Source organism: Xiphophorus couchianus, chromosome 18 (genome assembly GCF_001444195.1).
Source record: "Xiphophorus couchianus chromosome 18, X_couchianus-1.0, whole genome shotgun sequence".
NCBI lineage: Eukaryota > Metazoa > Chordata > Actinopteri > Cyprinodontiformes > Poeciliidae > Xiphophorus > Xiphophorus couchianus.
This window is the reverse complement of record NC_040245.1, coordinates 17,127,432-17,154,220: the sequence shown is the minus strand read 5'-3', so window position 1 is coordinate 17,154,220 and position 26,789 is coordinate 17,127,432. Positions and strand designations below refer to the sequence as shown.

Genomic DNA, 26,789 nt, shown 5'->3' with positions numbered 1-26,789 from the left:
ATCGTGGCCTTGTGTTGACAGACTGTCTGTCTGATGATGAGGACATTTACCGTCAGGTTCGAATGTTATATGCTCAGGCAAATATCCTTGTCCGTAAGTTTGGATTCTGCTCTGATGAAGTGAAACTGAACTTGTTTAGGTCATATTGTACATCACTGTATACTGCACATTTGTGGTGCAATTTTAAAAAAGCCAGTCTTCAAAGATTGAAGGTGGCTTATAATGATGCACTGAGACTCTTGTTAAATAAACCCAGACGGACCAGCGCCAGTGAACTGTTTGTATCTGCTCGCGTCAGCACTTTGATGGCTGTTTTAAGAAAGCTTATGTATAAAGTTATTTGTCGTTTAAACGAGTCTAATAATAGAATTATAATACTGTTGACTAATATCAAATATATTGCAGTAAAATACTCATCTGTACTCTGGAGACATTGGTATGATGGCCTTCTGAATGGCTAGGAGTCGTTTTTTTTTTATTTTATTTTTATTGTACTTTTTATTCTTTTATTGTCTTTGCTTTCCTTTGTATGTAATCTGGACTCTGAGTCTGTAATAAAATCTATCTATCTATCCATCTATCATATCTTGTGAGTTTGGTATGAGTCGACCTAATTCACACAGAAGTGCTTTTCTTCCTCTTTCTTTGTTGCCGAGTTATGATGGTGATTGGTGAGAACAAGTAGATCAAGTGAAAGGTGTGAGATTTTTACTATTTGACAACCTGAGGCTGATGTTACCTTTAAGTACCCATCTCCAGGCACACCAACAGAGCACTGCATGTGAAGCTAATTAAGAGTTGGAAACTGGTCTCCAAGCTGGTTAGGGCTGCAAAATATATCAAAAATATATATCATCATGACAATATCAGTGTGCAATATTCATATCATGAAGGACTGTTTGGAGTGAAATAATTGTCGTCTAATGTATTCCAAGTTTTGTGAACTTGAATTTTCCATGATGATGCCAGTTGGACAGTGTCTCATGCCAAACACTAACAGCATTGGCCAAAATGAGTGATGAAAGCAGAAAACATAGAGAGAAAAGAATAAATTTGGTATATATGGCAAGTCACATTGCTATTGTAATATTTTCTATTATCATGCAATCCTGAATAACTCTTAATATGGACAAAACCATATTGTAAGACAAATAGAGGTAGGAGCAATTCTGATTGTCAAAGTTGACAGGAGTGCAGCATAACTTAAGGTGCTTTTCAAATCATCTGTAGAAAATGCACAGATTGTATCAAAATGGATATTACAAGGTTAAAAATTAATTAGTTTTTTCCAATATTGTGCAGCCCTAATTGTGATTAGTCGAATGGCTTATAACCTGGCTAAAGTTATAAGCTATTAGATTACTGTTTTATAAAATACTGACCACAGTCTGGAATAATCTACAACCCTGCAGAATAATCTTCCGCAGGCCCCTGGTGAAGTCTGCAGAAGGCCTTTTTTGATTATTTCTTTCCATCAAAGTAATAATCTTTGATGATTATTTCATGAAAGATTATTTGATGAAATAATCTTTCATCAAAAGATGAAACAGTCTGAGTATCTGGGCTCTTTCCACATACAACAACCTGTGGAACCAAAGATTCATCAAAAAGGTATTCAGAGAAAACTGCACAGGAGATCTAGCACCCTTTAATGATACCCAGTGTAGACTACCATTAAAGCCTGTGGAGTGCTTAGAATGGTGACCACGGTCATTTTGTTTGCTGCACCTTTATTTATTTTATTTATTTATTTATTTGCAAGTGTGCCTTCCACACAGCAGACACAAATGGAAAAGGAATTAGGAGCTGGAGACTCAGGAGTGGGTGTAAGTATCTTCAGACATTTCTTAAAATGCCTCTCTGTGGTGCCTCTAGATTCTAGAAGGCACAGAACCTGTGGAGCAGTAATGCTCACAGTAAATATGTCAGGATTTTGTAACATTACTTTCTAGCAAAGAGCTAAAACAAAGGAAATGTTTCTGTAACAAAATGTTGGTTTTGAGTGATATGTTTATAGTTTACAGAAGCTTTACTTAATGCAGTGCCTCACTTTCCCTGAAGTGTTCCAATTCCTGAAAATAAGCATTAAGTTGTTTTTACGCCAACCTGCCAGCAAATGTAGATGCAGCAGCTGTCTACAAAGCTGGTTATCACAATAAATTAAGTTTGGTTTCTGAAACCTAATTAATTGGGTACATTTGCTCTAAAGGCAGCAGTGGGACAAATTTGCACATTTACTTTGAAGGTTTTCTATCATGATACATAAAGATTAGGAGGTGCAACCATGCACTCAGTGCAAAATTAATCAAATCAATAAATCTAGCCATCAATCTGTCTGGACTATTCTGTATATAAAATGTTTTAGTGCAGGATTTGCAGGGGTTTAAGTGATCTTTTGCACCATGGCTCAGGATGGAAAAGCTCACCAGTGACTGTGATTTGGTAACAAAAATGCTGAAACATTGTTCAGCATATTAAGATGTTTTCATTTGGGCTTTTGATTATGTGAACCATTCCACTTGTAGGTTTAAATTATTCAAAATACTAGATCCAATGACTTTTATTATCTACTAAAAACAAGAATAGTATGTTGTGACTTAAATGTGTAGATACAATTCTAGTAATGTTTGGCTAATGTCCTTCAGCAACTTTCACTATGACCACTAACTTTTTGAATCCATCTGCAAATTTCTCTTTTAATTCTGATTAACAGCGTTAGGCCTGAAATCATGCAGGCAGCAAGTTTGTTGAGTTGAAATCAAGTTAAGCTTTCACCTTTTTCATTCTTCCAACCAAAGTACCAGACAGATGGCTACTATGCTGAAAACCATCTCAGGCTGACTGTTGGGTCTTTATTTAGGCCTTTGCTAAATGGCACAGGCAGCTGAAAAACATACTTTTTGTTGTTTAAGCTAATGGTCCTAGAACATGTATTGCATTAGAAATGATTTTCCAAAAGAACTGTCTTATTGTTCTGAGTATGGGTGATGTTGAGCAAATCAATTTTGGGGTGTAAAGAGAAACCAGCAGCTGCAGTCATTCATGATCACGTGTGAGATGGTAATAGGGCGCGACCTTGGCAGGTTACTTTTGTTTAGGATAATATATTAATTCCAATGTCCAAGTTTTATTTTATGTTGCATTTAAAAATATCCAAACTTAAGACCAGAATTGTTTTTTTTTCTCTTTCTACAGACTATTTTTGTGTGTTAAATGAAAACTAAAAAGTAACTTTGGGGAATTTGTGACAGGGTGAACTGACATTGATTCAGGTGCTATCTGGATTGGGGGATAAATGTTGGGTGAACAGTTAAACCTTTTCTCAGAAATCATCTCAAGCGTTTATAAAATGTTTTTTTTATTATTTGAATTCTTTTCAATTCGCTAATGGCAGAACTCTTTGCATTTAAACAAGTGACTCTGCTCCTTAAACTACCAGAAAGTCGATCCTAAATTCTCCCTTTTTACAAAAAAAAACTTCATTCCTGGATGAAATTAGTTGGCGTTTGTGTTTTGACGGTCTGAATGAAGTGTTGGTCAGGAAATACACTTTAACAGTAGACTTTGCTAATCTAATTATTCCAAATAATTGGAACTAAAAGGTGCATAACAAGGCTAAGCTAAATGTTATGACTCCCATATCTAAATAAATAAATAAACGATTCACTCTAATCTGCTTACTTTGAGGGTGAACCAATCTTGTGAAGCCGAGGGTGCAGCGTAAGCCCATTAGTCATCTTATTTTTCCTGCCATTTCACATTTTAATAGCGTTACTCAGCTTACGTGATCATTCTTCTGATTCTGCTGTGGATGAAGGTAAAGAGTGAAAACATATTCCAGTCGAGACCTCCAGCCAGATAAATCTTCAAGCAATTCCTCATGGTACTAATCTAAATGGTACAGATTGAAAGGTCCCACTCTGAGCTTATGTGAAGATATAGTTAGTCCTGTTGGAAAGGCTTAAAATTTGATCTCTTTAATTTAAAAAAAGTATTTTTTCAGATGTAATATGAGAAATATTTTCCATTTGTAAAGTCCTCCAGCTGGTTCGACTTCCCTCTGCTGAGAAAAACCTGCTACTGCTGCTCCTGTCATTTTTGTTGCTGAAAATCCACCTGAAGCCCCTGTCCATTATGAGCCAGTGACGGTGGCAAGGATCAAAAGATCAGTCTGGGAAACTATTACAGTGGAAGAAGCCAGACTTCAACTAGAGGTCAGCAAATTTGTCATATAAAGGTCAGTGCACTGATGACAAAGAAAGAGAAAAGAATAAAACAGATCATGTGTCCGCTTTTCTTTGCCGGAGGCCTGTAAATGCTGTCCGGTCCACTTCTGGCTGGTGTCCATGCGGTTCTCTGACAAGTTTAACATTATTACACTCACTTTGCACACTGACAGCCTTGTAGAGTCGCTAAAGAACCAAAATCTTTCTGTCCTGAATGTTAGTTATTCACATAGAAAACCTAGTCTCAGTTTGTAAAGTGCCTATTCATGTTTTGGCCCATTTTATAACCACAAACTCCAAAGCATTTCATTGAGATTTTATGGAGCAATTTAAAACAAAGCATATTCATGTGTATGGCCCAGTCAAAGCTTAGATTTAAATACAATTAAATATATACCATCAGACTTGAAAATGTATGTTTGTAATTATTGACATTCACCACCTTATCTGACTTACTGAGCTATTTTGCAAGCAAGAATGAAGTGGTGGACAAATGCAATATTCCCAAAAGGTTCCACAATGTTTTCACACTTTGAGAATAAATGTAAATGCATGACACTCTTCAGAATTTTGTAAAATATTAAAACAAAGTATAATTCCATCCTATTTCTTAATGACTTGGTGTTGATCGATCAGATAAAAAGGAGCTTGTGCTTTTAATGTGAAAAAAAGGTTGAATGTTTATGGAATGGGGCACTATTCCATAATCCTTATTCTGATGAGGATTATATATTCTTATCAGGATATATAATCCTGATAAGATCAACTTGTACACAAATTAAGATAGCTCAATATATCTCCTGTATATTCAGACATAAATATAGAAAGTTAGTATGATTTCTGAGATTTCTACTGAGCGATAACTTCTGTTTTATATTCCCGTCTCTTCATTTTTTTTCTCTTCTTGGTGAGGAGACGGCGCATGTTGGTATGGAAACTGGCTTATAAACCTTTTCAGGTTGCCAACGTACTAACTTGCATAGCAACCACCAAGCAGGCTCTCAAACTGTTGGTCTGTGATTTCTGATGAATAGAAGTCTAAAAGCTTTATTATTTTTGGTGCATGTGTGGCTATTTAACAGGTCATCACACAGCGTGTCACTGCTGCAGCAGCACAAACCAGCCAGTTTGAAGTGAGGGAGCAGGATCACCAAGGTCCCATTTCTACCAAATCAAAAGGAATTACTCCCACGCATGTACCTTGACGTCCCACTCAGAGGTGCTTGACTGTATGAGTCATGTTAATATGTTTGCTTACCAAATCCTTGAATTTGCTGATAATTTGATCTACTGGCACCTAAGAAATGCCATCACAGTCTTTATTTACAAGTTACATTTTCATGTTTGTCAGGTTGTGAATAATGTGTGGAATATGAGGCGAGATATTTAATTTGCCTGCAGGGGTGGGCGTGTGTGTGTGTTTTTAAGGATCTCTACCTGTGTCCTGTTCACAGTGCTATTGATATAAGTTCAGTTCATTGTTTCCAAATGCCGCAGAGTCCGGTTAACAAACTCACTGCTCTGTTGAAACAGGTTATCAATGCAAACAGTAGCACTCACTGTTTCTACCGTCACACTACGTGTGAGATTGCGTTCTCCTTCGTGACTTTTTAAAGTAGGGTGTGTTTGTATCGCTTTCCTGCTGTTGTTTTACTGCTTGTGTTGTTTAAGGAAATTAGTTGTAACAATAAGGAAAAGTAATTTTTCACGCACACACGTGTACGCGCAGACACACACTTCTGCCAAAGCATACAGCCTATTCAAACTTCTTTTCCCATTTTGTCATTACTAAAAAACTGCTCAATATGACTTTTATGAGATTGACAGGTAAAAGCAAAATTACATGTTTTTACAAATTTAATTCTAACATGTGTGGGATGCATTTTGCATTGAACCCCCTTTATTCTAGTACCCATAAACAAATCCAGTACAAATTGCCTTCAGAAGACATTTCATAAGTACTAAGTTCTACTGTTTGTAATTTAAGTCTCAGTATAAATCCAGCTTTTCTGTGAAGGCCTTAGAAAGTTTGAGAAAATATTGAACCAAAACCATCATGAGGGCTACAAAAATTGTCAGACAGGTCAGGGATAAAGTTGGGGAGAAGTTTAAAGCAAGTTTAGGTTTTAAAACGATATCCAACGATTTGAACATCTCAAAGAGCACTGTTTAATCAGTCATCAAAAAATGGAGAGAGTAACTGCAATCCTCCCACAATTTGAACCTATAAGCCAGATGAACAGAGCATATATCTGAAAAGCCGGCAAAAGGTCTTAATCCTGAAGGAGCTGCTCAACTACTCAGGTGGTAGGACCTAACAACACAACTATTCGTGTTGCACTCTGCAAAGCTTGTCTTATTTGAAAAGTGGCAAATGGAAAGCTGGATTTGAAAGCCATATAAAGCCTTGTTTGCAGTTTGCCTCAAGATATGGGGGTAACTCAGAAGATATTGGGAAGAAAATGTTGGAAAGAAAATATTGGGAAAAACACAAGAGTCATGCAGTTACTTTGCTACTTTGTTTTTTCAAGTCCACAGCCTTCTACAGACACTAATTTATTATGCAACATTTCTTAGATGGTCTGTAAATTAACTGAATTAAACTTATTCTGCTTTTTGTTATGCTTTGCAATGAATTTTATTTTGAATTGCATTCATGAAAGGTTTGCAGCTCTCAATTAAGACTTGATTATACATTTTAATTTTTTTTTTTTGCTAAAATTCTACTCGGCAATGTTTTGCTTTTGTTTTCTGTATCTGACTGATGCAGTCCTCTAAGTGGATTAATTAGGACATATTGTAAGTCACTTTTTACTGACTGACTTTAAACTACTTACTACTACTTTAAACCTTTTTCTATTCATGCGGACAGGAGGCATGCCCACTGAGAGCTTCTTTTTATTTATTGGAGTTCTTAAATCAATTTTCTAGATGCACATCACTCATTGGGCTCATCTGCTCCCTTAAGTGGACATGCTGTGCAGATGTCAATTGATTTTGCAGAAACCATTCAAGGCAAAATGGAGTTGGTGCAAGATATTACAATTTTGACCAAGTCCAGAGATCTCAGTTTGAGAGGTGCACATTGCTGGAGCTCTGGTCCAATCAGAAAAGCTGAAAAGTGGCAGCAGAGACAGTAGAGTGAGAAGGAAGTACCAAAAACTTGAATTTAAACACACACTTGCAAAGTAGAAAAAGACAAAGTATGAGAAACATGAGAAACAGACACAAAGCCTTGTAACAACATGCTATCATGAAGAGGAGACAGCAGTTATCAGAAGAATAAATTAAGGGGAGATGAGTCTGGACGACAGGCTGGGCAGTTTAGGTTAATAAGCAGGGCTGGTGAACTAAAATCAGAAATATCAATGCATGAAAAATGCCTTAAATTGTTTTCATATCCAATGTGATATTTTCTATTTTACATAAAATCGTTTTATTTATGTTCGTTTTCCTCATGGGTTTGTCAACAAACTTATTGCGAAAATCAGGGTACACACAGTTGAAAACATAGAAATGCAACATACTCAGCGGTTTTCCTCATTAAAGCAAGTCTTCTTTGAATTGGGATTCTGCGTATAGCGTATGAGCTGCCAGTATCTTATCCCTTGGAAGTAACTTTTGACAACTTCACTTTAAAGGAACAGGCACGAGTTTTCCAGCTAACAGCTTCCTAGTGTTAAGCCAAGACAAAAGCAGTTTGGCAAATCAGTCCAATATCAGCATCAAGAATGTCTCACTAAGATTAAAAATATAATCTTCAATAGATTCTTAATCTATAGCAGTGTAGAGCTCATTGCCAAGTGCTAAATGCACTGTATTTTTGCAACAAATAATCTTCTCTTTAATATTACACTCACTGGAATCAACTGGATTCAATATAACAGAAGGCTTCTGATACAGAACTAGCTATCCCTGTAAACCAAAAACAGTAGACGACTGTTTACACATGAAACTCAAGATGTTTTGAATGTGTCCGAAAAAACGTCCAATGATTATGAATGATCGTGTGTAGCTGTCATCATCAGTCTATTTTCTTTGTGTGCAATAAAACCAGAAATGCATCCCTACCAAAATGTTAAATACAGTCAAAGTAGAGGAATGTTATTTCATCTTTGCATTAACTCAGGCTGGCTCAGTTGGATACAGTCGTCTGAAGAAACTCTGCTTGTGTGGGTAATAGCAAAGGTTCTCAATCAGTGCACATGTTTTCGAGCAGGTGTGTGTGTAGGATATTGTTAATACAGTTCCACCATTATGTAGATTAGCCCTATTCCCCTGAGTGCACCTTTACCGTTTAGAGCTTTCAATCACTTTCCAGTTTATGGGACTTGGGTCAGACACACACATTTATCACCATTCACAAACACACAGCCTGCATACACACTTCAGGTCCTGTGCATAATTGTTCCTGTTATGTATATACACCGAAGATCTCATCTCATGCATTTCAGGCCAAGGACACTGACTGGATCCTGGTCCATTTCCAGCTCCCTGGTTTGCTAAATGTCTCTGCATGGTATTTGTTTAGGCTGCCAGCCTTCCACAGTTTTTGCATGTGTTTTGTACACGTGTAGCAGGGTAACTGAGCGACTAGTTTCAGATCTGTGTGCTGATTGCATTTGAGCGGTAACAACAGGCCTGGTTTTAATCACAAACTTTAGATCGATACTCTTTTTAGCTACAAAGAAAACAAGACAAAGAAAGACACACACACACACACGGCTAAATTCATCCACCTCCATTCGTGCTCCTTATCCTTCAATCTGGTGATGCATTGCTTTGATTCTGTTTGCAATTTTTACATGTAAATAAGCACTCTCTTGTAGAGCCAACACAGGTAATAAACATGGGGGAACATCAGCTTTTACATCTGGAGCAAGATACAATTTCCATACTGGTTCCTTTATCTTTCAGAGATTGGGAGCATGACCTGAAGAAATGGGCTCTGACACGCAGAAGCGTTTGTTTCTGACAGGATGAGTGTACTCAGTTCTGAAAAGACCAGGATGTCATGCTGTAATGAATTATTACTGATCGCAAGTCATAGAGGACTTGAGCATGTCATGTGAGCTTGATATAATAAAACCTTGATTGTAATACGTGTCTCACTATATAGTGGAAGAAGCAAGATTTCTTACTGCATGAGAAGTGCGTCAGAAAAACCCAATACAAATATCAGTCCATCAGTGAAGCCAAGCGTGTTGGTGTTGCTCTCTTGCCTTTAGATACAAGCTCTAAAATAATGATGGGGAGAAATAGGTGCTTTTTCTGTCATGGCAGCTCTGTCTCTGCCTAATAAATTACGGCATTTGTATCATGAACTGTGCACAGTTGTGATCATTTCTCAGCCAGCACTGGTCAATAGGTTGTGATGTGCTGAAATAGCCATTTTATCATGTGTACAAAACCCCACAGCCTTGGGGTTTACTGAGATATGGCAGCGTTTTATAGCAGAGGGCTGCAAATGAACAAGAATCAACCTCTGAGTGGTTGCTCCAGTGAACTTCCCGTTTCCCTTCGGCTCTGAAATAATTCACAGGATCTCTTGCAGCTTGAAAAATGCATTAAAGTTATTAAAGAGTATTCCACATATGACATTGTGATGCTGTGTAAGAATCTGTGATTATATAGCACAGAGTCCTAATTAACTTGGTAATGGTGCTTAAAGAATGTCACATATTCCAAGATCTGTCATTTGCTTAAAGTAATTTCATGCTCTGAAGAACTTATTGCTTACAGAACTGTGGTTTTAAGTAATTTTGAACAGTTTTCAATGTAATTCAATTGAAGCAGGACAGCTTACTGGATCTGAGTTATTTAGTTTAATATCTTACCTCTATGTGAGATATAGCGAGAAATGTGTGCAGTCAGAACAAACTTAAACTTTTCCCCTTAAGATCTCTACACCAAACTGAGTTCTTTTGTATGCAACTCAAATACTATACATTTACATGTGAACTGACCCTAAGATGTCAGTAAGACTTCTTGTAGCTGCTGGCCTTGTGGTTTGTCATGAGATTGATGGACTATCATTATTCAGTCCTGCTCCACCTGCAGCGCAGCATCATGTTAATTGTCCTGTCTCCTTTAATGCCGCCTCAGAGAGTCAGCTGCCAGTGTCCCTTTGGATTTCCTCTCTGCTACTATGTGGGCTTCTATGCTCAATACTGCCACTGACTTAAACGTAAGAAGTTGCAATTTCTTTCCAAAGAGTTTTATAAAATATTTCAGTTTTTAAATGACAGAAAAAGATTTTTATGTGAACGATATCTCCCAACTGAGATATGTCAGCTCTGGAAAAAATGAAGAGTCCACTGCACGGAACCCCATTGAAAACTTCCTGGTTAATCCACCAAATATGGATTTCTGAACTCTTCCTGAGTTAAAACATTAGTATTGCTGTTTCTAAATGAATATGAACTTGTTTTCTTTGCATTATTTGAGGTCTGAACGCACTGCATCTTTTTCATTATTTTGACCATTACTTATTTTCTTCAAATAAAAACAAAGTTTTTGCTTGGAATTCCATAGACATGTTGTCAATAGTTGATAGAATAAAAGAACAATGTTAATTTTACTCAAAAATATACCTATAAAAGGCAAAATCAGAGAAACTGATCATTTTAAGTGGTCTCTTAATTTTTTTCCAGAGCTGTATAGGGCAAGACATTTTGGCATATGGTTTAGCGCCATTGTTCCTCCTCTTTAAAAGGAGTCAGTTGAGGTGCTTAAGGCATTTAATCAGGATGCCTCCTGGATATGGCTGCTGTTACCCCAGTGACCTGATCTTGGACAAGCACAAAAAGATGGATGAATGGATGGTTTTGAAACATTGGAACTTCTTGCATCACTCCAGGCTTGAAAGTTTGACATAGTAACAGATGTGATGGGGATGATTGAAAAGCTTTATTTTGCAGTAAGGACTAAAATCTTGAAGGTGTATGGCTGGTCTTTATCAACTGATGAAGCAGTCGTGCTGGGACAGGTTGGTACAATGATCCTTTTGGGTTAAAATCACTGTGATCTCGGGCTTAAAGCTCTTAATATATTCACCTGCAGTCATCTCACTGCATAAATAGCTCTGCATATATTCGCCTTCTCCTCAGCTCCTACAGAAAGCACATTGTCTCATAATTATGTTCTATTCCTAGAAGACACTGAACGTTACACGGTTATGGTAATTTCTGAAATTAAAACACCCAGAAAGGGAAAGTGAGACCTGCCTACTAATAAGTTGGAACATTTATGGATAAACATATTAACTCCTAACAACATCCTGCCAGACATTAGTAAATTGCTGCTTTCTAACGTGCAGCCCCAATTAACCTCACATATTGCAACAATGCAAGCAAAGATAAGAGTCTAAAATGCCCCATTTACAAATTGTATTAGTTTAGATATGTTTTAGAAAGAAATCAACTCTGATAGGCCAGCAGAACAACTAACTACTGCTGAAAAATTTGCTTCGTGTTGCTTAAGCACTTAATTACATAAAATTTAATTATTTCTTTTTCCTGAAAGTAAACCCTTTGGGTCTGTGCCCTAAACCGGGTTGGATTTATACCAGAACACCATCAGTCAACAATGGAGATCTATGCTCTCTTTTTCTGGATAGAAAAAAAAAGGTTTAAATCAAGCCATCCAGAAATGTTACTATCAATGATTAAATTGTAACTCGAAACAAGTTTTAAACACATTAACAGTAATCTAAACATCGATAACAAAATACGTTTCATTTGGTGGCTTTAGTTCAGGGAGCACAAACTAAACAGGGAAGCAAAATGCAAAAAGCTCCACAGCTCTCACAGAATAGAAACCCCATTTACCTTTTATGTTTCCTACACATCAACATCAGGGGCAAAATGCTCACTTGCTGACTAATACCTCTTGCCCACTGCCAGGTGCCATTGTAATGAGATGATCAATATTTTCCCTTCATCCATCACTGGTCTAAATGTGGAGACTGATTGTTGCAAAGCTGCACACAAGTCTCTATTACTCTTGTGTCGGGAATCAAAACAAACCTTTAATATTTGTTTGGCTGTGTTTTTTTTCTTGCATTAACATTTAAAGAGTTGCAAAATAAAACATCATGGGAATCAAAATCTTTAAAAATTGTAGTACTATTGGGACTAAGCGTGTGATGCAATCATATTTCTGAAATAAAAAAATCAATAGGTGAGATATTATTGCTTTAATATAGTTTTCTATGTCACATGCACAATAGCAATGCAGATTTGCATTATTATCCTAAGTAGTGTTACAGAAGTTGACACACAAGTACGTTGTTCCACATTGTTTTAACATGCATATTTTAATGTGTAGGGAGATCAGACTGCCACAGATTTTTTTTTTATTTGTGATATTCTGTTACATGAGCAGAACAATGTGCATAATTTATACACATAGAAATTAAGAATTACTGAAATGTTGCAGCAGGAACCAAATAAAACTATTAATTGTCACAGCACACTATGCACATGCTCTGTCTGCACCAACGAAGATTTAATTAGCTAGGTAAGACTGCTCTACAACAACTTTTTCTGCATATATAACTTTGCCACAACAGTGTTCAGAAGGCGCAAAATGCAAGACTGGAGTGTGAGACATGTTAGAGGAAAATACCAACTCAAAAAAAGCTATATAAGATCTGAAATATTCAAAATACTGCAAAAGTACTTCAGTGTAATTCAGCTCATAGTTATTTGACCACTTGGGGGAAGTCTTACACAGTGCAAATGGCATGAAACGTCCATCCCAAGCTGGCCACGTAAATATTAAGCATGTAAAATGTGAGGAAATAAAAGACGGTGACAGCAGCGCTAAAATTAACTCACTCAATTTTTGCAAACAAAAAACAACAAAAAACATATTTTTGTATGTATATTTTTTTCACAGCCAAAAGTTGTGGTTTCCCAAATGTGGATGATATCAAATCTTCACCCATCATAGCGTGTACTTCCTCTTATTTACTCGGGTTTTTGATGACACATTTAGAACATGAGCCATCAGGAATGCATCAGTAGTGTGACTGTGATCCGTTCATCATCAAAAGGTGTCGACAAGACACAACTTCATTCTCTGATTCAAATTACAAACCAGGTTGAAAACACCTGGGAAATAACCAGATGTGGGTGAGAACTAGTGTTGCAAAAGTTAGGATTCTACTTACCTCCCATGGAGAGAGATCATTTGCTCATTCTAATATTGTGATTTTTGTTAGGGTTCACTGAGACATTTTTGTAAACGTATTGATCCACAACAGCCAGATATGAGGCAGAAATCCAGAAAAACTCATTTATTCCTGCTGTGATCAGTGTTGTGATTTTTATAGCTATCATGATGCAGGTTATTATGTTTTTATTTATGACTATATAAAACATATTGCTTTCTTGGGAAAACTAAAGAATCTTGAACTTGCAAGAATAGTAATACCTCTTATTTTACAACATCAAACTTCAATATATTTGTGTTTTCTGCAAAAGACCAACACACAGCCAAGCACTTTGTGTTGGTCTATCACTTAAAATCTTATTTAAATTCCATGAAGTTTGTGATTTCAACCTGACAAAATGTGATTTTCTTTTATTTTTATTCTTTTTACAAAGTACTGTGTGTTCTCACAGTGAGGAGGTGAAGCATAGGGAGGGCTGAGGGAGGCAGTAAGACCCAGAGGAGGAGCAGTGAGAGAGACAGACAGAGAGAGAGAGGTGGGAGGAGAGAGGAGGAGGAGGGACTGCCTTCACTATCGGCTCTATGTGTTGCCGTTCATGGTGTTGGGACACCAGTGTGTGTCTCAGCCTGCCGGCGCGAGTGAGTGCATTGCTGTGCAGCTGTGTGTGTGGATGTGTGTGTGACTCCGGCGCTCTCTTTGCGTTGCGACAGGTGGAGATGACATGACTGCGCTCGAGAGGAAGAAAGCAAAGGACCTGTAAGGACTTCACACACATACACACATTTCACACAGATTCCTTCACACCTTTACATTCCTCCCTCCACTTCTCGGACAAGATAAGTTGCCGACAATCCGGCTTATCAACAAGACATCCTCCAGCTGACTTTAAACTTGTGAAGAAAGAGAACTCACACAAAAAAAATAAGTACAAAGTGGTCCTGACTATCATTCTTTATCTCTGCAGACGTGGTCAGCAAGTGTTTCTGCGTCCCGAGGAAAGTTCAGCCCCGGCTCTGGGCACCAGGCAGTCCACCACGTTGTCCGAACAGCTCCAGGTAGGGTCTCCTCTTCTCTTCAGCATCGCTTTTCTTGCCTTAATGTTTTTTAACTATTATATCAAATGTAAAAAGAAACCCAATTAAAGACCCTTCACACTTTCCTCCTCTCCTTTCCCCCCCTCATTTTCCAAAAATGAAAACTTTTATTCTTTTAGCTACCTATTATCCCTTCCTCTGTCCTTCATTCAGACAGTTTTCTTTCCTCTTCACCTCTTCAGCCTTCTCCATCTTCTTTTGTATTTGCAAATGTTAAACTTCTGTCTGGAGGAGGTAAGTTTAAACTTCTGTTTCTGCAGCTTTCCTTCAGGATCCAAACAGTGAGAGACTCTCCTCTCTCTCTGAGTGGGCGTGGGTTTGTGTGTTTGAGAGACAAAAAGCTCCCACAACAGCGGAAAAGATAAAACACAAAGCATCCACGAACATAAGACAGGAAGTTAAAGACAGTGACTTCTCTGAATCTCGAATGAGCAGCTCAGCACCATGATTTGTGTCTCTTTAGGGAATTCAGTGTTGTCCATTTAAAGTCATGCATTCTTGCTGATCACTAAAATGGAATTTCATTTTGATGTCTTGTGTTTTTATGATTATAACGCACCAATACCTAAAAGTTCGAATTGCTGCTTTCTTGTTTCCTCACTTATACCACGTGTCTTTGTGCACGCACGCAAAAAGAGCTTCTAATTTATTTTGCTGCAGGATTTAATTGTGGCAGTGACATTGAAAAAAAAAGAAATGTTTGATTGGCTGCCAGTGTTTACATGTTATGCTTAGATCCAATTACCTAGATCCAGTACCGTGCATGCTTACTGAGATGCAGGCACATGTTTGTATATTAGGGCAAAGATGTATCCATTCAGTCTATTGCGCTTTACACCGTAAGATGTTGAATGTGTGTGTTATTGTCTCTTTCTGCAGTTGTGTGCCTGTTCTGTTTGTGCAAATACTTTAATAAATCTGTCAACACGTGCTTGTCAGCTAAAATTTACGCTCTTCTCTAATAATCTGAATTTTTTTTCACACAGTGCCTCTGTGCTTCTGCGTGTTTTTAGTTTTGTTACAGTCCGAATGCACCTCCGCGTCAGGGTAATCCTGCAGCCAGCTTGCTTTGTTGAAAGTCCGGTCGGGCTGCATTCCATTCTCTTGTGCCGTCTTGTTTTTATGGTTGCTCCATTGCTGCTTGTTCACCATCGGAGCGTGGCCTAACTGTAAGACCATCCTCTGATTTGGCTGCAGGTAAGCATGCAGCTGTTGCAGCGTCACTAGTGGAAACAGCCTAAAACTGGCTGTGATGCTGGCTTCTTCTGCATCAAGAACTGTTTAAAAGGAGAATAGTTCCTACTTGTTATCGGCAGGAAAATACAAAAATAAAGACTTTTGTTCTGGACACTTTTCTGCAAAATGAAAGAAAAATTCTGAAATATTTAACTGAAGTAATTTGGATCCTTGTCTTAGACTTTTCAGTCATTTTGGGAATTGCTCTGCTCAAGCTACCTCATAAGAGTTTAAGGAATTTGTTTTTGGTGAACAACACCTGAACAAAACTTCAGAGCATATTTGTTTTGCTTCTACCAGCTATTGTCCAGTGACAGGTGAGGTGCAAGCTGGACAGCCCTTCACGGAAACACAACAAAGATTCATGCTTACACACTCGTTCCTGGGATTAATTTCAAATTAACAGTTGGTCTAACAAGAATAAGTTAATCGAGTCTGAAGATCATCTACGCAAGAATGAGGAGAAACATTAAAAAAGGAACTAGAATGCGGTGCACAGTTCACAGACAACAGTGCTAACCACCTCGCTGCTGTGGTGCATAATCTCTGTGTAGAGCTTTTTCAGAGTCACAGGGGGACAGCCCCATCATTCAGGTTTACGCTCTGGACAGGCCATTAGTCCATCACAGAGACACACAGACCAGGATGCTCACACTTTCTCCTAAGATCCATTTATAATCACCAGATTACCAAACATGTGGGAAGCCTTCACAGAGAAAATCCACACATCCACAGAGAGAACAGGCAAACCACACACACAAACTACGCTGGAACAGCGTGGATTTAGACCAGCAAAGTTAAGCTCGTGTCAAAAGAATCCCATTATGTTCATTTAGTGCCGAATTTCTTCAAAAAGCAGCTATAATTCAAAAGCTGTGCTGAGATACCAGTCTGTGTTGCGTAGCTGTTGAGAATAGCCAGTAACTGTCTTTGTTGGCAGGTTTTCTGTTGTTATGAATACTTCATGTGTTTGAGTGCATCCACACCATGAGAGAATAAAATAACTGTAGTGGTCAGCAAAGAGAACATGCAGCATGAACCCCGCAGTTAATCTGCTGGAGGTTTATGCAAGTATCCGATCCCCATTACGATTAAATACGTTTCTATCAATTAGTATGATTGTGGATGGAGTTCTTGATGCCTGTCTCCAATTAAGTTAAAAAGCTAATTTTTGTACTGTGGGTGAAAGTTAAGAGTGCCTGTAAAAGCTCTGAGAAAAAACATACAAACTCTGCACAGAAAAGAACTGACTAGGATTCAAACCAACAACTTTCTGACTATAAGACAACAGTGGCAAAATTCTTACTCTTATCAGTATTAAGACAATATAATTTTACATTAAAAACCTGTAATCATTTACATTTTGTGTGGTCATAAGAGAAAATACTGAAATTCACTCAAAAATGATGACAATTATTCCATAGAGTCTCTCTTTATGATTTTACCATTTATTTTAAGAGCAATAAATGCAAGATGTTTCAAAACTAGGCTCAAGCTTTTTGCTTAAAAGCTTTCCAACTTAATTATCAAATATAATAATAAATGGTCTGACTACCAGTCTTTTTTTTTACTACTTCATAAACTGGTTAGCGTTTTTTATTGGAAAATAGTTTATAGACTGAAAAAAAATATTAAATATGTTTTGATGTTTGCAAAATATTCCACAATGTGAAAGAACATTTAGTTCACACTGTTTAAGGTGGAGAGACTTTGTCAATGATTGAGCAAAGGTTTCTGTTCAAAGCAGAAAAAAGATGTGATAAAGTAAGGCTGAACTTGGTTAACCAAAGGGAAGATAAAGCCAGTATAAAGTTATAAATGCTAAACAACTCAGTGAAGCATGTTTGTTCATGTTCAGTCTTTGAGGAAGTAAAAGCAGCAGGGAAATCTCTGCTCAGTCCTCAACAGAACAGATGTGAGGATTAGACTGTCGGAGAATCAGTGTGGCTCCTATTAGCATTTGTTTCCGACAGAGGAAACTTATGGTTTCAAATCTTGCAACAATTAACCATTTGATTGCAGAATGACGATATACTTCCCATCATCCCTGTGGGTCAGTGCATGTATCCGTGGCGCTCCTATTACACTTCATCATGTCAACTTCATTTTGACCCGGTTTATTTGTTTCGCCATTTTCCTTTGATGAAAAAAAGATTATTTGTGAGCTGAATATTTTAGATGAAGAAACTCAGAGTGAACAAATACAAACATGAGGCTCTTAATTATTGTTGTGTATGTGTGTGTTCAACCACTCTGTGCGGTCATGCCTCAGATAGTGCAAGCCTAATGACATGAAAGGGTTGTGGCTGCATAGACCAGGTTTAGCTTGCTGAAGTTTGCCCTCTGCCGTGTTATCGTTTCCAGTCTGCAGGCAGAAAATGTTCTCTGTGCTCTGACTTCATAGCTGGAGGCTCAGGAAGGTAGATTTTTCTTATGGGAATAGAGACATAACTGTTGCATTAGCGGCGCCAAGCGTGTCCTTGCTTGCCCGCATCAACACGCCCGTCTGCGTTAGAATTATTAAAGAAATTTGGCCACAAAAATGTTGCATATATAATTACCAATGAGCATAAGAAAAAAAAATTGCTCTTAAATACATTGAGTTCTTATATACAGTGCATCCAAAAAGTGTACACACCCCTGATGGCTGAAAGTGATTGAAGTGTGAATTTAAAAAAAACCAACAACCTCATAACTTATTTAAAATCCTTTTTCCACCTCTGATGCAATTGTTACATATTGTGTACAATTCAACTGAAAAATAATTAAGATGTTTTTATGCAAAGAATAAAGACTACAGAGAAACTACAAAAATGTAATATGTCTCCAAAACTGTCAGAGGAGCACCAAGAAGCCAACGCTAAAGGAGCTGCAGAAAGATCAAGCAAATGCTGGTTGTGTTTTACATTTGACAGCAATCTTCTCTGCTTTCCATACATCTGGACAATCAATCACTCAAACATCAATCAATCAAGTTTATTTGTAAAGCACATTTCAGCAGCAAGGCTGTTCAAAGTGCTTTACATCATAAAAACACAAAAATGAAAAGTCATAAAAGACACCACAGAGTCAGCAATTGAGAAAACCAATAACCCAATGCACTTTGCAAAAGCAAATGTGTGCAAAACAGGTCTGGTTAAAATCTCATGCAACCTTGAAAATGTGTCATGAGCTGACAAAAACAAACAATTTTTTTAGCCACTATTCTAAAAGGTACACTTGAAAAAGCGCTAAACACCACATTGGTGGTGGCGGCATTATGCTACTGTGAAACAAATTGATTTTATTTTCTGCTGCATCATTGTGAGTACAAGTGTACTACATCAACAAAAAGCAAAAAGTAGAGGAAACCTAATGTTGTAGAACGGGCTTGCCAGAGTCCTGACAGAAACTATGTGAACATCTTCTGTCCACAGTCGGTCACAATCTGATTTGGAAACTTTTACAAAGCTAGAGCAGGTAAATGTTGCCATCTGAACAGTGAGTGTTGATAAGACAATATGATGAAATCGAATAATTTAGTGGTTCAGTAAAGTATTTAAATTTCTGTGCACTTATGTGGGTTAGTTATTCTTTACTCACATTGCCAGATTTGTTATTCCATGACATTGTTCAGGTGATTTGTGACAGTAAAGGTGGAAAAGGTTTTCAAATGGTGGATCCTTACTTTCTAACACACATGCGTAAACTTTTCATACACGTTGTGAGTGTTTACATGTTCATTGCATACTGAAAGTAAAGGACAGAAGCAGAGCTGAGTGATTGGTAAAGCTATTGCTCCATCAATATCAGTCACTTTATTTTGAGCTCCGCCTACACATAGAAGGGCTTGCTTCAGTGATTGAATAACATACATAGATCCTTTCACTAAAGCAGCAGGTGACCAGAAACAATCGATTTGTTAAAATATGACTTCAATAAACCAGTGTAGCTCCCACTAATGCCCAGCATTTTCAGCTGGAAGGGAGACATGAGGAAGCAACAGCTTTGCCCTTCAAATCTGATGTGGCCTTTTCAGTCTTGCATAAAACTTACCTCACCAGTATTTTTTCCCCCCACTGTTCCTATGGTTAATGTGAGTGTAGCAGCAGCGTGGCTGCAGCAGTGAGCAGTACACACAGAACCCAGCACAATAACACACCATTATGGTTTGTTGTTTAAGTGAGCAAAGTCTAAGTTCAGAACAAATTATCTCTATTCTTTGCAGAGGATACTGTGGTGTGATGCACTATGTGAGCAGGTGCAGGTGCTAGTGTAAGTTAATGGATTGTGACTCACTTGGCACCATCAAATAGCTACTGTGTTACTCAACCCTTAAAGCCTGCTATAGCTGCAATCTCTAGTATGATTTAATGTGATTTATTCCAGTGAAAATTTCTTGAGCTTGGCTTTTTATGAAGATGACGACAATGAACAGCATGTCATTTCCTTCGTATGCACCAAATTACACCTCAGTCAGACTTGAAAGTGGAAATGTAATGGTGTTAATGCAAAGAGTTTGAGTTGCAGAGAAGTGTTTTTATAACTGCAGCTTCCTTTACATGCAACTTCAAATAGATCCTATCTGCTTAATGGCAATAGATGCTCTGATTTCCTTGCTTTATCTTTTTAATACACAACAATTTAGCCCAGTGAAACTCCAAATCTTGAGAGTCTGACAGATAATATCCACCAAGTATGCACTCCCACAATTGGGTTTTATTGCATTGATCTCTGGTGTGCTGAATGAAACTACTGGGTGCAGAATCCATAATGTTCCTCAATTTTTGGAGTCATTCTTCGATTTCAATCCCTTGAGGGGTCCGATGATTACCAGTGAGATGTGACATGCATGAGCCGAGGCTGCACTGGAGCAAAACAGGGAAAATGTGCAGCGAGATGACAGCTTGAATCGATCGTCCGTTTGGTGATGGCAAAAGGCAAACTGGGATGCACTTCAGTTGGTCTGGAGCCCATTGCTGGTTGACCTAGTTGAGTGAACGTCTCTGTGGAGTTTTATGTCTGTACTCGAGGAGAATAATTATTTATTTGAGGTATTCATTTACCAAATGCCATAGTTTCAGTTAAGAGCAATTCTCTTTTCAATGCAAGCATGTATTCAGATTTATTCATGTGGTTAAACTCTCTTTTTATGATCCGCAAAGCTGCTACTGGTTGAAGAATCAATGCATCTTTTCCTGGAGTTGGTTGCCACTGTTTCTTTTTTACATCTACAGTGGCAGCGATGCTGTTTGAATCTTTGATAGTAAGCAACATTTTTTCTTGGCTTCCTATCATTCACATATCACAGGCTTGTAGCTCTTAATAGCTATATTGCTATTCATGTTGTCTTTGGGGAAGAAATAAAGCAAGTGCAAGGCACCTGAAGGGGTGCAATGGCTGCTCTTGATGAAAGTACTGATCGCAAAGTCTCCATCTTAAATTTAAGTTCATAATATGAAGGTTTACATTGGGATTTATCAAGTGAGGAGAAGGCGATCAGGAGGAAACATAAAGCAGTAAAAGAAATCAAGTAATAAAAAGTTGTGAGATCAGTTGCTTGGAGACCAAACAGACCAGCTCTTTACCCAGGGATTTAAAAGTTCTAGGTGGAGAGCTCAGTTGCCACAACGCAGACTGTTTGACAAAATTGTAACACTGGAATTTATTCTGTGGTTCCGACCAGCATTGTTGTTCTGACAAACATTAGCATGCATCAGAAACCAGAACTCCCATTTCTCCCTACAGCTGGCAGAGGCAGTAGAAATCTTTCCTTTACATGATCACTGTTTTTTTACTTATGAGGATTTGACTGCACTTCAGTAGTAAGGTTGTCAGAAAGTTTAGCATGGTAGTCATCCTCATGTACTGATATTGTTTTTGACATTCTAGAAAGGCATGTTTGTCGTGGCTTGAAAATACAACAAAGCATCTCTTGACTTCTCCTGCCTCAGTCCCTAGAATGTAGGATATCTGATATTGGATAATTTTATGTTAATGCATTTGAATAACTTCTTTAAAATAAAGTACAAATTCCAACTATGTCATTACTGTGAAATATGATTTGGATTTTCTGTTCCATATGATTTTCATGTATGTAAAATATTATTTTATAACAATATGTTTATATTGTAAGAGTGTGAAACAAAAGTTATAGACTTGTAATAAATGAAATATTGTTTAAAGCATATTGTAATAATGACAAATTGTAAAAAACATAAATATCTGTTTAGAGCATATTTATAACATACAGAGCTCTACATTTCTATAGTTCAACATCTAGATGATTTATAGTGTGTAGACTTAACTATGTTACCTGTGTTTTATCTATATTTCAGGCGTTCATTGCAGCCCTGCTATGTTTCTAAGTGATAAATACTTCTAAACGTTTTGATGATGATGAAAGTAAAGCAAAGAAGTTTATTTTCTGCAAGTTCCAAATTCAGCATTCATTTATTGGGCCCACCAAGTCCTATTGTTTGATCCCATTGGCATTCTTACTGCTGAAGGGCTTGCTGTGGCTGAATGATGTGAATCCAAGCACAGCGGGGTGGATGTTTTACATTACGGGAGCGCAACGTTGCATTATGCACTGAGAGGTTCAAGCCCAAAGAGGAACTTAGCGCAGCACAGACGGTCGGGCTTTGCCTGCCATGGCGCTTTGGATCACATACTGTGATGAATGACCACAGACACAAGGGCACCTTCACGTCCCAAAAATCCTCCGAGAGTGCTGCATACCTGTGTGTGTATGTGTCAGGGTTAGCATTTTTTCCCTTTGATAAATGGACTGCATTATTTAGTGCTGCTGAATTTTATCTCAAGTGTATCCCTGCAGGATATTGAACAAGTGCTTCCCCTCGCTTTCCCCCTCGTGCTTGTGAGTGTGACGTTTGCTTACATGCACAAACACACGCCATTGTTGGATAGTTGCTGTCAAAGCCCTCTGGTGACTTGCTTAACTCTCAAGAATCAAAGTAGGCATTTGAGGATTCATCAGTTACTTGGATAGCTTATCTTGATGGATTCCTTGTCAGATCGCTGAGTTAGTTGTCAAAATAAGCAATTCAAGGAGACACAAGAAATTCCAGTTGTTGCAGAAAAAAGCTAAGAACCTAGAAATCCTACTTTTTAACCAGCTAATTACTTTTTTTTCTGACCAAAATCTGATGAAATTGTAGTAGAGGAGAGGAAAATTCTGGACAAAATGTGTTTTTTGCTTTTTTCCCTCAACAGGACATTTCAAGTTTTAGAAGTACTCACTCAGAGGAGACCTTGTTTCTTTGAAATTGTATCTGTGGCTGCTGGAAATGTCTTACAGCATTTTTTTTTTTTTTGGTGGGGGGGGATCACAATCATTACAGAATAGAGGTTGTTGGCTCAAAATGCGTTGTTCTGGTCCTTCCCTTCAATTTGACCACTGGCAGTGGAGCTCTGTGTTTCCTTCTGGTAAACAAACTTTTTAGTTTATGTGCTCTTCATGAATATGGCTAAAAACATTCAGCAGATATTCTACGATTCATTTTTGGATTTTAAACTACACTATAAATATATACTGGATACCTGTTTTTTTTGTTTAGTTTTCTTTTTACTTTTTGAGGGTTTACACAACCCTGCTGCTCAAAAGCATTTTATTTTCTGAAAGTGGTCCCTTTTAAAGGCACATAAGCAAGCATTCAATTGGCAAGACTCATTGTTTCAGCAAATAAATAAATGAGCAAACACAGATTTCCTTACTGTCATGCTAATGTGAACAACTTGCCCGTGTGTGAATAAAATATTTGTTAAAGTCTCTGGCTTTGTAATGATACGATGTAACCTCATCTTAAACTTATAGTCAATAAGGAGACTATTGACTCATCACATTAAAATTTATATGTTTAAGAACATTTCATCTTACATACATACATAGGTTTATCAATTTTGAAGTATCTATCAACTTGGAAAACTGGCTTATTACGGATGCAGTGAAATGTGTCTGACTAATCTTTGTGCAATCTTGGTTTCTTCTTTCTTTTCCGCTTTTTATTTTCAAACTTTGAGGAGACAGAAAATGAGACCGATAAATCCATGACAACCAAAACTTTTGCTAAAGGATCCTCAGTTTTAATTAACTTCAAAAATGTTCCAACCACACTTCAGCATTGTTAGGTGTTCATTCAGGAGAAAAATGTTAGTTTCATTTGTTTTGTTAGTGAAGGACAAGTCAATTCTTCTTCTGTGCTGCCTGCGTTCCTTTAATTGTACAATTAACTTTAACAAGTGAGTTCCTCAGCTCTGGGGCAACAATAAGAAAAGTGACCCTGGGATATGGCTTTTATCTGGCCAAAGCCACATCATTATCTTCAAGCTACATACAAAAAAGCAAACATTAACAGTTGCCACATTTTAAGAAGATTAAAATGAAACTCATGCTTATGTGGGTTGAAATTAACTAGGCTTCATTAAAACATGGTTTAAGTAAATTTCAGTGAAAAGTTCTGCTAATCCACATTGTCTGCGACAGTGAGGTTATCAGACTGTATGGAGGCTTAGCTTTGAGGATAAAAATTTGGGTGGTTTTGTTTTCTAATAACCTGCTGTCTTTGTAATTGAAATCAAACACTTTTGTTGCTTATTTTCAAAGCAGCAACAATAGTTCAGAGTTCTCTTTAAAATCATCAAACTCATTTAAAATATAATTTTTACGACAGTAATTGTTTTAGCCTGTTATTAGCATTTCATGTTAGCCTTTTTATTTCCAAGCATCTAACACAGTTTGGAAGGTCAGTGTCACTAAATGTAAGCATCAGTCATAGCATGTATTATGTATAGAATGTGGACACTCAATCTAAGATTTGCAAAACACTCAATATTTTCAAATCCAGCATGTTCCAAGAAACACAGACTTGCTCACAAGGACGAAACAGAAAACATAATTTAGGATTGTTCTAAGGTTTACATTAAACTGTTGAATTACAGTAATTGAGACTAATGCATTGTATTTTTTATTTTTTTTATAGTTTATGCCATTCTAATGATAGCATATGCAGTATATTAAGTAATATTTCTGGAAGTGCTCATTAGCTTGCAAATAGGTAACAATTATAGAAACACTGCAAAAGCATCACAGTACATATATAGAATCTTATACGCCTCATCTTCTCTGCTTCTCTTTTATCCACCTTCTCCATATGCTACAGAAAAACAACCTTCAAACAAACAAAAGAAAAATAAACTTGGAGCATCTCTTTGCTGTATTATCTGCCAGTACAAAAAATAAAAAATCAACCAAAATTTCAGGTGGGTGGCCTGCCTACGCTCTTTTTTTTTTTTTTTTTTTTTAACCAAAAAGAATAGTTGGTTCTCTCTTCATCTGGCAACGCTGCAGGAGCTCGACGTCATCAAGGCCAAGTTAGATAAAAATGTGAGTGCAGAGGCAGGAGAGAAGCAGCATGAGTAATAGACAGATACTGAAGCACAAGAACAGCAACATGTGGGGGAAAAGAAGAACATGGATAGGAGGCTGGATAGTTATATTGATGGATAGATAGCCTCCATTTACTTCCAGGTTTGGTGCCTCCCTTACTCTGTTCTTAAGTTGCAGCCCTTCTATTGAAGTAATTGAACATTACTGAATGAACACGTGAATAGAAAAGAGAACAAAAGGCTAGCGGAAAAGAAAAGAACCGAGGAAGTGTGTGAAAGAACAGCCAGGGAGGAGGTGTCAGTGTGTGATTTCCCAGAGGAAGAGAACCAAAAGAGGGGGGTGTGTCTCTTTGACTCTCACTTTGCTGCTGTCCATTTATGTGCTGCTTTGGGTGGACATGTTGCACTGTTCTGCCCAGGAGTATTTGACCTTCATGCATCTCTGGCATACCTTTGTATTCTTTCAGATAAGAGTTAATATGCCCAACGCAAGTTTCTGTGCGTCTTTGTGTGGGCATGTGTCTCATAATGAACGTGTGTGCGCGGTTGGCAGGTTTGCATGTTCCCAGGATGCGTTTCCATCTACAGGTAGGCGTGTTCACATGTAGGCATGTTTTTATTCCTTTTTAGATCCTGGATGACTGGCTTATTTATATTGATCCAATTCTGCTATTAATGGAAATCGACCTTCTACTTTCCACACGTACAGCGCCCACAAACACACACACACTCACCCCAACACGCCCACCCACCGACCCACCCACACACAAACTTACACTTGAAATTTCCTATACAGGCCCAGAGGTCAGACTCCATCAGGCTTGTGCACTTTTTACTCTAAAAGCTCTGCTGTATCAAGAGGGATACACTGAGATGTGCAAGTGGCTTTTAGATATCCCTGTGGAGAGACTGACAGTTAACTGAAAAGGAAATATGAGCTTTTACATCTCTGCGGACACTCAATGTAAAAATGAGCAGTGTTCTGGATGCAAAAGTGTCCAAACACCAATGTCCATGCGTCAAATGTAAAAGTGTCTACATACTTCAACAATGGCGTTTACTCTTAAGAAGTGTTGCCTTGCAATAGAACAAAGTGTGGGACTCAGATAGCTGCTAACATATTCATATAGTCATGAATATTCTGAGAACCAGGCGACTTTCTTAAGAAATGATAAGATTGTGTTGTTTGGAGCATATCGCAAAACCACCATCCGTTTTATCAATATGTTGCTCTTTCCTCTCTGCCTCTGTGCTTTCTCAAAAACTCAGAAGACTTCTCCTAGTAAGAGCCATGCCACAAAACTGTCAGTACTGCTTTAATCCAAGTTGAGGAAAAGAAAGTTTGGCCTTCTCAGATCAGTCTTGTTAAGAAGAAGAAAACTTTGAGTCTTTCACCTAGGAAATGGCCGTACCAATTTAGAACCGCCATGATGGCGCTCATGGAGGATCATGTATTGAATCGACGTCCATCCATCCATCCATTTTCTGTACACCCTTGTCCCTAGTGGGGTCAGGAGGGGTGCTGGTGCCTATCTCCAGCTAACGTTCCAGGCGAGAGGCGGGGTTACCCTGGACAGGTCGCCAATCTGTCGCAGTTGAATCGACGTTTAGCTGCTAAATCAAACTGAGATTGCAGTAGACAGTCTGAAACGAGGAGCAAAACGTGGA

At 37.9% G+C, this 26,789-nt stretch overlaps 1 protein-coding gene and 1 long non-coding RNA gene across 3 annotated transcripts in view; one reads left to right on the top strand and one right to left on the bottom strand.

The window, feature by feature from the left end:
• The window catches only part of pde2a (phosphodiesterase 2A), a 180,903-nt gene that overhangs the window by 46,866 nt on the left and 107,248 nt on the right, over nucleotides 1-26,789 (top strand). The window contains exons 2-3 of one of the 2 annotated variants that reach the window (XM_028045030.1): nucleotides 14,115-14,160; nucleotides 14,369-14,459. In XM_028045030.1, coding sequence (XP_027900831.1) covers nucleotides 14,115-14,160; nucleotides 14,369-14,459 — 137 coding nt within the window. The remainder of the gene's footprint in view (nucleotides 1-14,114; nucleotides 14,161-14,368; nucleotides 14,460-26,789) is intronic. The other variant, XM_028045031.1, reaches the window with a different exon arrangement.
• Nucleotides 479-24,859, bottom strand: LOC114161628 (uncharacterized). Its single transcript, XR_003599057.1, has 3 exons — nucleotides 24,829-24,859; nucleotides 23,846-23,849; nucleotides 479-565 (listed from the first exon to the last, which is right to left on the bottom strand). It is a non-coding gene; the product is annotated as an uncharacterized LOC114161628 (long non-coding RNA).